Below are 10,549 nucleotides of genomic sequence, written 5' to 3' on the forward strand. Positions count from 1 at the left end.
CATGCTGTTTTCCAGAGTGGCTGCACCAGCTTGCATTCCCACCAACAGTGTAGGAGGGTTCCCCTTTCTCCGCATCCTCGCCAGCATCTGTCATTTCCTGACTTGTTGATTTTAGCCATTCTGACTGGTGTGAGGTGATATCTCATTGTGGTTTTGATTTGTATTTCCCTGATGCCGAGTGATATGGAGCACTTTTTCATGTGTCTGTTCGCCATCTGGATGTCTTCTTTGCAGAAATGTCTGTTCATGTCTTCTGCCCATTTCTTGATTGGATTATTTGTTCTTTGGGTGTTGAGTTTGCTAAGTTCTTTATAGATTCTGGACACTAGTCCTTTATCTGATATGTCGTTTGCAAATATCTTCTCCCATTCTGTCAGTTGTCTTTTGATTTTGTTAACTGTTTCCTTTGCTGTGCAAAAGCTTTTGATCTTGATGAAATCCCAGTAGTTCATTTTTTCCCTTGCTTCCCTTGCCTTTTGCGTTGTTCCTAGGAAGATGTTGCTGCGGCAGAGGTCGAAGAGGTTGCTGCCCATGTTCTCCTCAAGGATTTTGATGGATTCCTTTCGTACATTGAGGTCCTTCATCCATTTTGAGTCTATTTTTGTGTGTGGTGTAAGGAAATGGTCCAATTTCATTTTTCTGCATGTGGCTGTCCAATTTTCCCAGCACCATTTATTGAAAAGGCTGTCTTTTTTCCATTGGACATTCTTTCCTGCTTTGTCGAAGATTAGTTGACCATAGAGTTGAGGGTCTATTTCTGGGCTCTCTATTCTGTTCCATTGATCTATGTGTCTGTTTTTGTGCCAGTACCATGCTGTCTTGATGATGACAGCTTTGTAATAGAGCTTGAAGTCCGGAATTGTGATGCCACCAACGTTGGCTTTCTTTTTCAATATCCCTTTGGCTATTCGAGGTCTTTTCTGGTTCCATATAAATTTTAGAATTATTTGTTCCATTTCTTTGAAAAAGATGGATGGTACTTTGATAGGAATTGCATTAAATGTGTAGATTGCTTTAGGTAGCATAGACATTTTCACAATATTTATTCTTCCAATCCAGGAGCATGGAACATTTTTCCATTTCTTTGTGTCTTCCTCAATTTCTTTCATGAGTACTTTATAGTTTTCTGAGTATAGATTCTGTGTCTCTTTGGTTAGGTTTATTCCTAGGTATCTTATGGTTTTGGATGCAATTGTAAATGGGATTGACTCCTTAATATCTCTTTCTTCTGTCTTGCTGTTGGTGTAGAGAAATGCAACTGATTTCTGTGCATTGATTTTATATCCTGACACTTTACTGAATTCCTGTATAAGTTCTAGCAGTTTTGGAGTGGAGTCTTTTGGGTTTTCCACATATAGTATCATATCATCTGCGAAGAGTGATAATTTGACTTCTTCTTTGCCGATTTGGATGCCTTTAATTTCCTTTTGTTGTCTGATTGCTGAGGCTAGGACCTCTAGTACGATGTTGAATAGCAGTGGTGATAATGGACATCCCTGCCGTGTTCCTGACCTTAGCGGAAAAGCTTTCAGTTTTTCTCCATTGAGAATGATATTTGCGGTGGGTTTTTCATAGATGGCTTTGATGATATTGAGGTATGTGCCCTCTATCCCTACACTTTGAAGAGTTTTGATCAGGAAGGGATGTTGTACTTTGTCAAATGCTTTTTCAGCATCTATTGAGAGTATCATATGGTTCTTGTTCTTACTTTTATTGATGTGTTGTATCACATTGACTGATTTGCGGATGTTGAACCAACCTTGCAGCCCTGGAATAAATCCCACTTGGTCGTGGTGAATAATCTTTTTAATGTACTGTTGAATCCTATTGGCTAGTATTTTGTTGAGTATTTTCGCATCTGTGTTCATCAAGGATATCGGTCTATAGCTCTCTTTTTTGGTGGGATCCTTGTCTGGTTTTGGGATCAAGGTGATGCTGGCCTCATAAAATGAGTTTGGAAGTTTTCCTTCCATTTCTATTTTTTGGAACAGTTTCAGGAGAATAGGAATTAGTTCTTCTTTAAATGTTTGGTAGAATTCCCCCGGGAAGCCGTCTGGCCCTGGGCTTTTGTTTGTTTGGAGATTTTTAATGACTGTTTCAATCTCCTTACTGGTTATGGGTCTGTTCAGGCTTTCTATTTCTTCATGGTTCAGTTGTGGTAGTTTATATGTTTCTAGGAATGCATCCATTTCTTCCAGATTGTCAAATTTATTGCCGTAGAGTTGCTCATAGTATGTTCTTATAATAGTTTGTATTTCTTTGGTGTTAGTTGTGATCTCTCCTCTTTCATTCATGATTTTATTTATTTGGGTCCTTTCTCTTTTCTTTTTGATAAGTCGGGCCAGGGGTTTATCAATTTTATTAATTCTTTCAAAGAACCAGCTCCTAGTTTCGTTGATTTGTTCTATTGTTTTTTTGGTTTCTATTTCATTGATTTCTGCTCTGATCTTTATGATTTCTCTTCTCCTGCTGGGCTTAGGGTTTCTTTCTTGTTCTTTCTCCAGCTCCTTTAGGTGTAGGGTTAGGTTGTGTACCTGAGACCTTTCTTGTTTCTTGAGAAAGGCTTGTACCGCTATATATTTTCCTCTCAGGACTGCCTTTGTTGTGTCCCACAGATTTTGAACCGTTGTATTTTCATTATCATTTGTTTCCATGATTTTTTTCAATTCTTCTTTAATTTCCCGGTTGACCCATTCATTCTTTAGAAGGATACTGTTTAGTCTCCATGTATTTGGGTTCTTTCCAAACTTCCTTTTGTGGTTGAGTTCTAGCTTTAGAGCATTGTGGTCTGAAAATATGCAGGGAATGATCCCAATCTTTTGATACCGGTTGAGTCCTGATTTAGGACCGAGGATGTGATCTATTCTGGAGAATGTTCCATGTGCACTAGAGAAGAATGTGTATTCTGTTGCTTTGGGATGAAATATTCTGAATATATCTGTGATGTCCATCTGGTCCAGTGTGTCGTTTAAGGCCTTTATTTCCTTGCTGATCTTTTGCTTGGATGACCTGTCCATTTCAGTGAGGGGAGTGTTAAAGTCCCCTACTATTATTGTATTATTGTTGATGTGTTTCTTTGATTTTGTTATTAATTGGTTTATATAGTTGGCTGCTCCCACGTTGGGGGCATAGATATTTAAAATTGTTAGATCTTCTTGTTGGACAGACCCTTTGAGTATGACATAGTGTCCTTCCTCATCTCTTATTATAGTCTTTGGCTTAAAATCTAATTGATCTGATATAAGGATTGCCACTCCTGCTTTCTTCTGATGTCCATTAGCATGGTAAATTCTTTTCCACCCCCTCACTTTAAATCTGGAGGTGTCTTCGGGCTTAAAATGTGTTTCTTGGAGGCAACATATAGATGGGTTTTGTTTTTTTATCCATTCTGATACCCTGTGTCTTTTGACAGGGGCATTTAGCCCATTCACATTCAGGGTAACTATTGAGAGATATGAATTTAGTGCCATTGTATTTACATCCCCAAATAAGAGCGGTATCTCCCCGAAGTATCAGTGCCTGGAGCTTGAAACCGTCAACTCATACTCTTGTTCCATCAGTCCCAATCCTGAAGCTACAATTCCTTTGTTAGAGAAAGGGGAAAAAAATCCATTTCAGGACAAAGCTACTCGAGACAAAAGGAAGGTGTGTCTTCAGTGGGAGAACTGCCGGCTGTCAGAGGACTTCTTGCTAATGTGTTTGAAGATTTTGGACTTCTCGACTTTTTTGGCTTTCTGGTAGCCGAAGCCACCACCGCCTCCTCTCTTTTTAAGCTTGCCGTCATTGCTGTTCACGTTCAGATCAACAAAAGGAGGCACCTTGAAACCAAAAGAAAGAGCAACCTGAGGCAAATTTAAGTTATTAACATTGAAGATCTGTTTCAGAGAGTGGGAATCATATGCTCGAATGTAGGACTTATATGCTTCCTGGGCTGACTTATGAAGAAAGTAGTTCTTTTCAATCAATTTTTCAAGCTGAGACTGAATGTCAGAAATTTTGGACCAGGAAAACTGAAATTCACTTAATGGAACCTTGGATTGCTTCAAGTAACGAAGGAAACCCAATTCTTCAGGGCGTAAAATGAGCAAGGCATGCCCTCTCCCGTTTAGGCCTCTGGCTGTTTTTCCTACACGATGAATATATTCCTTGGGGTCATCTGGAGGGTCATACTGAACAATCCAGTCGACTTCAGGAATATCCAGCCCTCTCGCTGCCACGTCAGTACATAACAATATCCCTGAATCTGCGTTGCAAAACTGGAAGAATGTGGTTGTACGCTTATTTTGCTTCTGCCTTCCATGAATGGCCAAGACAGGTAAATCGATGTAGTTCAGCAACTCATAGTGGTATTTCACGGACTTACAGGATGAAAAGAAGACCATCAGTTTCTTCTTCCGGTTCTTCTTAAGGAATGTAAAAAGTAGGAGGAATCTCTTTTCCGAGGGACAAACAACATAGCCCTGCTCAAGACCATCCACTGTTGCATTAGCTTTATCGTCATCAACACCAACATACAATGGCTCCTTTTTCAAAGAAATCCTTGCCAAGTCCTCAACTTTTCGAGTTTGTGTGGCAGAAAAGAGCATGGTTTGCCTGCGTGTTGGCAGAAGTTTAATAATTTGTTTTAATTCCTCTTCAAACCCAACATCTAAGATACGATCAGCCTCGTCAATAACCAGACACTGCAGATTTTTATACATAAACCCTGGGGTATTCTGCATGTGGTCTAGGAGGCGGCCTGGGGTGGCCACGATGATGTTGATCCCATTACCGAGTTTCTGTGCTTCAGCCGACCTGTTGCTGCCACCCATTATCAAGCCGTATGTGTGAACATGGTACGTCATTAGCTCCTTAAGAACACCGAAAGTCTGCATGGCCAGTTCCCTAGTAGGTGAGAGGATAAGAACTCCCGTTCCATTCCTAGGCATGAACTTTAACTTGACAATGAGTTCGACTGCAGGGATGAGAAATGCCAGCGTTTTACCACTGCCTGTTTTTGCAGCTGCTAGAAGATCCCTGCCTTCCAGAAGTGGTCTGATACTTTTATGCTGAATTTCAGTCATGTTTGTAAAACCCATTTCTTTTATTGCCCTGAGAGTGTTCTCATTGACAAGATCAGTAAGAGAAGCAAATGAAGTATCCTCAAAAGCGCCTGTCAGTCCTAGGGGTAGGCTGGGCACTTCATTGTCCTCTTCCTGATCATCTGGCTTCTCCACACTGTTTTCTGTTCCTTCAGGAGCTTGGGCCCCTTCTTCAGAGTCCCCTTTGTCTTCAGTTTTCACTTTTTTGGTATCAGGCCCAGCATCATCCACCATTTTTCTCTTTTTCTTTTTCTTCTTTTTCGGTTCTGAATTGGGAGGCTGTGTTGCTGCTTCTCCATTGATTTTTATGGTAGATTTCTTTTTTTTTTTTTTAACTTGTACAGTTTCCACTGTTTCTTTGGTTCTCTCTCCATTCTGGGCTTCTGAGGAGCCCACATTCACCGACTGTTTCAGGGATTTTTTAACCTTCCCACTTCCCACTGGTTCTTCAGACATATCCACATTTTGCGTTTCTGATATGCTCACATCCGAGACTCCCTGAAGCTTTAAGTTTCGCTGGCGCAATTTGAGGTTCCGTTTCTCGATCTTCTTGCGCAGGAGTTTCATGGGTAGATGGGACATGTTGTCGGTAAAGCGCCTCCGCTGCGGCGCCACAACTTGGCTACCGGGTTGACCTCATATAATTTTTATACATGTAAATGAATCAACTTTTAACTTGCAGTCTTTTCCACTGTAGTGACAGAGAGTGTATGTATGTGAACATGCATGTACACACATCTACGTACAGACACTATCATTGTGATCTGAAGACTAGTTATGACTTATGTATGAGTCACAGATCCCTGGACTGCTGGATTGGAGGATGGCAATGTTTCTGCTGTGAGCCTTCCCTGTGACACCAGACGGAGCTCTGGTTACGTATCTGCCAAGCCTATAGTAGTGGAGAGGCAAGAGGAGTTTCTCATTTAAAATGCTCCAGAGCTAGAATCTTGTTTGTGCTGTCAGCCTATGCCTCTGGGCTCTAAACTTTCAGAATGGACTCTAGAAGACTGTCCATTTATTCAGTTCTGTAGGCCATTTCATCTTGCTGTTTTGGTCATAAAAGACAATCTTGTGTCATTAGAAATAATGCAAAAGTATTTCTTCTTCAGTAATTTTTTGAATCCAATTTTCTTTTTTATTAAAATATATAATAAAAAAAGGAGAGGTCTATAAATGACTTACTACATGTATTATAGAAAAATGCATCCATTTTAATATTTTGGAAAGAATGAAAAAATTGCAGTAAAATCTCTTTAACTGAAACTCAAGTGATTGAAAAGGAGAAAATTATAGAGTTAAGATTTATCAGTGCTTTTTAAATAAAGAAATTTGGAAAAAACTGTTGCTTGTTCTCCTAATTTACAGGTTCTTTTTTAATAATACAGCTTAGATTTTTATGAGATTGTATTTTATAAGCAATAATAAAAATAATATCCAGAGAAGTTACAGTAAAAAAATAGTTATTTTCTAATTTATCACTACATATTTCGTCTTCAAAATACATCCTGTTATCCATTTAATAAATCAAAGAAAATACAAAAAGTGATTTTATTTCCAGATATGTGAAATTTCCATCAATAAATTAAAATCAGAAAAAATACTTTTAATGTATCGTTTGACCTCGTTCTTTTGTTTAGAAAAACAAAATCAACATTGGGGAGGGTATGTGCTTTGGTGAGTGCTGTGAAGTGTGTAAACCTGGTGATTCACAGACCTGTACCCCTGGGGATAAAAATATATGTTTATAAAAAATAAAAAATTAAAAAAAAAAAAGAAAAACAAAATCAAAACAGAATGAGAAGAATCTTTGACTTAGTTTCAGCTCGGATTTCTTGTCCCAATTGTTCTACTAACTGTATGACTTGAATAAATCATTTAATATGTTCAGATCTCAGTTACCTAGTGTGAAAAAGTGACATGCCTTTATCCTGAAATACAATGGTTTAATTCTTTCTTGCAATAGGCCAATTACTGCTTTTCTATAAATTCAAAGTTCTCTTCTCGGTTATCATCTTAATGACATCTTTTAAAAATGTAGGCATTTAATCTTTCTTGAAACTCCCTGCCTGGGCTGCTGCTCATATGTACAGTACTTTGAAAATTAACTGCATTGGTACCAATGACTGCACTCCTCTGGTCCTTTTTCCCCTTTACTAATTCCCCTTCTTTCCTTTGCTCTGCTTCTGAGTGTCCCTCTGAACTTCTCACGGAATGGCATAGCTGATGAGTTTATGATGGCATATATATATATAATATATATATATATATTATATATTATATATATTACACTTTTCTCATTCTAGTGCCATTAAAATTCATGTTTTAGAATGATATTCCCAGATATAGAACAATGCCCGATGAAACATAATAGCATGCAATAAATTAATTTGTTTCAAGGTGGAAGGAAATCTAGGTGATTCAGATTTTTAAGATTTCTATAATTTTCTAAGTATTCTAAAGTGAGCAGGAAGAACCAATGAGTTATTCACTCATCTTTTCAATCTTTTTATTCTTTGCTAACCAGAGTGGATACTTAGAAAGGGGAAAAAAAATTAGATTTTGTTTTCCTAGAGTAACTGGACAAAAAAAAAAAAAAAAAAGCAAGATTGTATTGGGAAGAATAAAGAGAATTGATACTAATTATATTCTTAGTTTTCCATTCTCCAACCACGAAAATTATAGTAAAGTTACCTGTTTCCTTTCTTTTCTTTTCTTTTCTTTTCTTTTTTTTTTTTTTGAGATTTATTTATTTATCTGAGAGAAAAAGAGAGAAGTGGAGAAACGCAGAGGAAGAGGAAGAGAGAAAATCCTCAAGCAGACTCCCCAGTCAGCAGGACTGTGATATCATGATTTGGGTCAGACGCTTAAGTGACTGAGCCACCCAGATGCCCCAAGATACCCATTTTCTTAATTCAGCATTTCTCTTTTTAAAAACAATAAATTAAGTCAACATATATACTATTAATAATGCTCAAAGCATTTAAAAATACATGATTTTAATCACACAGTCCCTCACTCTGTGACTTCAGCACTTGTTATGTTTTAACCTCTCAAATAAGATATACACATGTAGGAAAATACAGCTTCAAACAAAGTCACTTGTTTTCTTATTACTGAGTATCTACAGTTTCTATTTCTAGTAAAGTAGAAACTTTGTATCTTTATTACATCTTTATAGATGACTTCTGAATTTTAGTCACATCCATAACTTCTTGCTTGATAAACATATCCTATTACTTGACTACCTCACATTTCTAATGTAAGAATCTATAATTTGAATAATTTATCTAAAATGTTATCATCACATTCCTTCCAATGAAGGTTCTTCTTCAGATCTTCTCCAGGACTATACTTCATCTCATCACTTATTCAGTCTCTCATGCTGGGAAACATGGAGCTAACTTTGATCCTTCCTTTTCTTTCAACTCTTTTATTTAGTCTGATCCCAAGTCAGGATGTATTTTTCTTCACAGTATCCCAGGGAAAATAGACCTGGAACTTGAGGGAATGGCTTCTAGTTCATAGTTGAAGAAGCAAACAAAGAGAAATAACCAGATGATAAACACATGGCATTCTAAAGATCACAAACATCCTTAGAAGAGGTTAAGGGGCCATGGGACATAGTCAGTGAAGAAGAGTAAAAATGAAAAATAAAAAAAAATAAAAATAAAAAGATAAAGAGTTGGGATCATGCGATGTCATGCTAGTTCAGAGAGGATGAAACCAAACAATACTGGTATTTTCTGAAGATTAGGTGACCAAGGTTATACAGAAAGACTGAGGAAAAGAGTGGTTGCAGTCATCAAGTGTGCAGTTAGGAAGACAATGAATAGAATGGTTACGTTCCTTTGTTTTGTTGATATAAATTACAGACAGATCATGAATAGTAATAGATTTTCTAACATTATCTTTACATTTCTAGGCTTACTGGACAATTGCTGTTTTCATAACTACCTAGCATCTGAATCTCTATAAAATGTGGCTCTCTTACCCTTTTCTAAATTTTGTATAAAATATTTGCTTGAAGTTTTCATAGAATTCAGCTAACTTTTACAATGATCTAGGTGGAGTTAAGGTGGTAATTCATTGAGATTTCTTGAGGTTGCTTTTGTGCCCTATGTTTTTCCACTTCACTGAACGGATTTTGAGATGATTAAATTCTTCTATTTAATTCATTAAAAATACTTATTTGAGAATATTAATTAAAAAATAGGGGCACCAGGGTGGCTCAGTCAGTAAAGCATTTGCCTTTGGCTCCTGGGATGGAATCTCACATCAGGCGCTCTGCTCAGCAGGGACCCTGCTTCTCTCTCTCCCTTTACCTCTCCCTCTGTTTGTGGTCTCTTTCTCATACAAATAAATAAAATATTTTTTTAAAAAAGTAAGAGAGATAAATATTCCTTCTCTCAAGAAGTTTATATTTTAAGAAAGGTTCAGCAAATAAATAATAAGTATAATAAATACTAAATTATTTAGTATGTTTGAAGATTGAAGGTTATTAGGAATCTGTGGGAAACAGATACCAAAATTAAATAGGCTGGCCAAGGTAGGCCTAGCTGAGAAGCTGAAATCTGAGCCAAGATATAGGATGTTAACCAATCTTCTGAAGACAAACTATCTGGATAGAATGAACAAATGGACAAAAAAAAAAAATCACTAATGCAAATTATGCTTGACTTGTTCAAAGAATAGCAAGGAGCCAGCATTTATGGATACAACTGAAGGTATTAGGTAAGAGGCATGAACTCTATATTCCATGAAATTTCTTAATCATCATTTAACTCTGTGTCTAGTCCAAAATATGAACAGCAGCATAAATGTCTATTTTCCAATCCAAGGAAGATTTCCCACAACACCTTACATAATAGAGTTGATTTACTGTAAATTCTAATCTCTACAGCTTGCGCTACATGGCAATATTATTTGATTCCTTTGCTAATATTTTTTTACTTCCAGAAATGTCTTTCTTAATTATATTTGAGGAATTTTACTCTTGTATTCTAAAATTTCCAATCATTTCCAAAGGCTGCCCCCTGCCTGTTTACTCTCCTATAGCAAACTTATTTTGATTACTATCACTCTAAATTTCTTTCTGTGCCCCTCAGATGACATAACTCCTCCTTATCTTCTAGGTATAGGTTTGGGAGACAGGACACTGTTGTAAGAAAAGGGTATTATAGCACTTGAAAAAAAATAGGGTATTATAGCACACTTGATCTGTTGCCATTCTTCAAGGTTTTTTGGATGTTTTTGGAAAACATAACTTTTTTTTACATAATCGTTTTATTGGTTTTTTAAATCAATATTTGATATATCTTTCTGCTCTTTTTTAGAACTTCTTAGCAGAAGAAACTCTATTTTATTTCACCTTCATTTCACTCAGCACTTTGAACCTGATCAGTACTCTATTAGTTCTTTATTAGTTTATTTGTTAATTGAAGAATTATGTTTAAATTAGAAAATTC

General features: G+C 36.8%; 1 protein-coding gene across 1 annotated transcript; it reads right to left on the minus strand.

Moving 5' to 3' along the window:
• Nucleotides 1–3,480: 3,480 nt before the first annotated feature.
• On the minus strand, nucleotides 3,481–5,710 carry LOC131834083 (ATP-dependent RNA helicase DDX18-like). Its single transcript, XM_059178215.1, has one exon. The coding sequence runs from the start codon at nucleotides 5,661–5,663 to the stop codon at nucleotides 3,654–3,656; it is 2,010 nt and encodes a 669-aa protein (XP_059034198.1). The 5' UTR covers nucleotides 5,664–5,710; the 3' UTR covers nucleotides 3,481–3,653.
• Nucleotides 5,711–10,549: the final 4,839 nt, after the last annotated feature.

This window comes from Mustela lutreola, chromosome 6 (genome assembly GCF_030435805.1).
Source record: "Mustela lutreola isolate mMusLut2 chromosome 6, mMusLut2.pri, whole genome shotgun sequence".
NCBI lineage: Eukaryota > Metazoa > Chordata > Mammalia > Carnivora > Mustelidae > Mustela > Mustela lutreola.

Bases quoted from the DNA above. Each gene is read 5' to 3' on its own strand.
- LOC131834083 (XM_059178215.1), bottom strand. From the start codon at position 5,663: ATGTCCCATCTACCCATGAAACTCCTGCGCAAGAAGATCGAGAAACGG.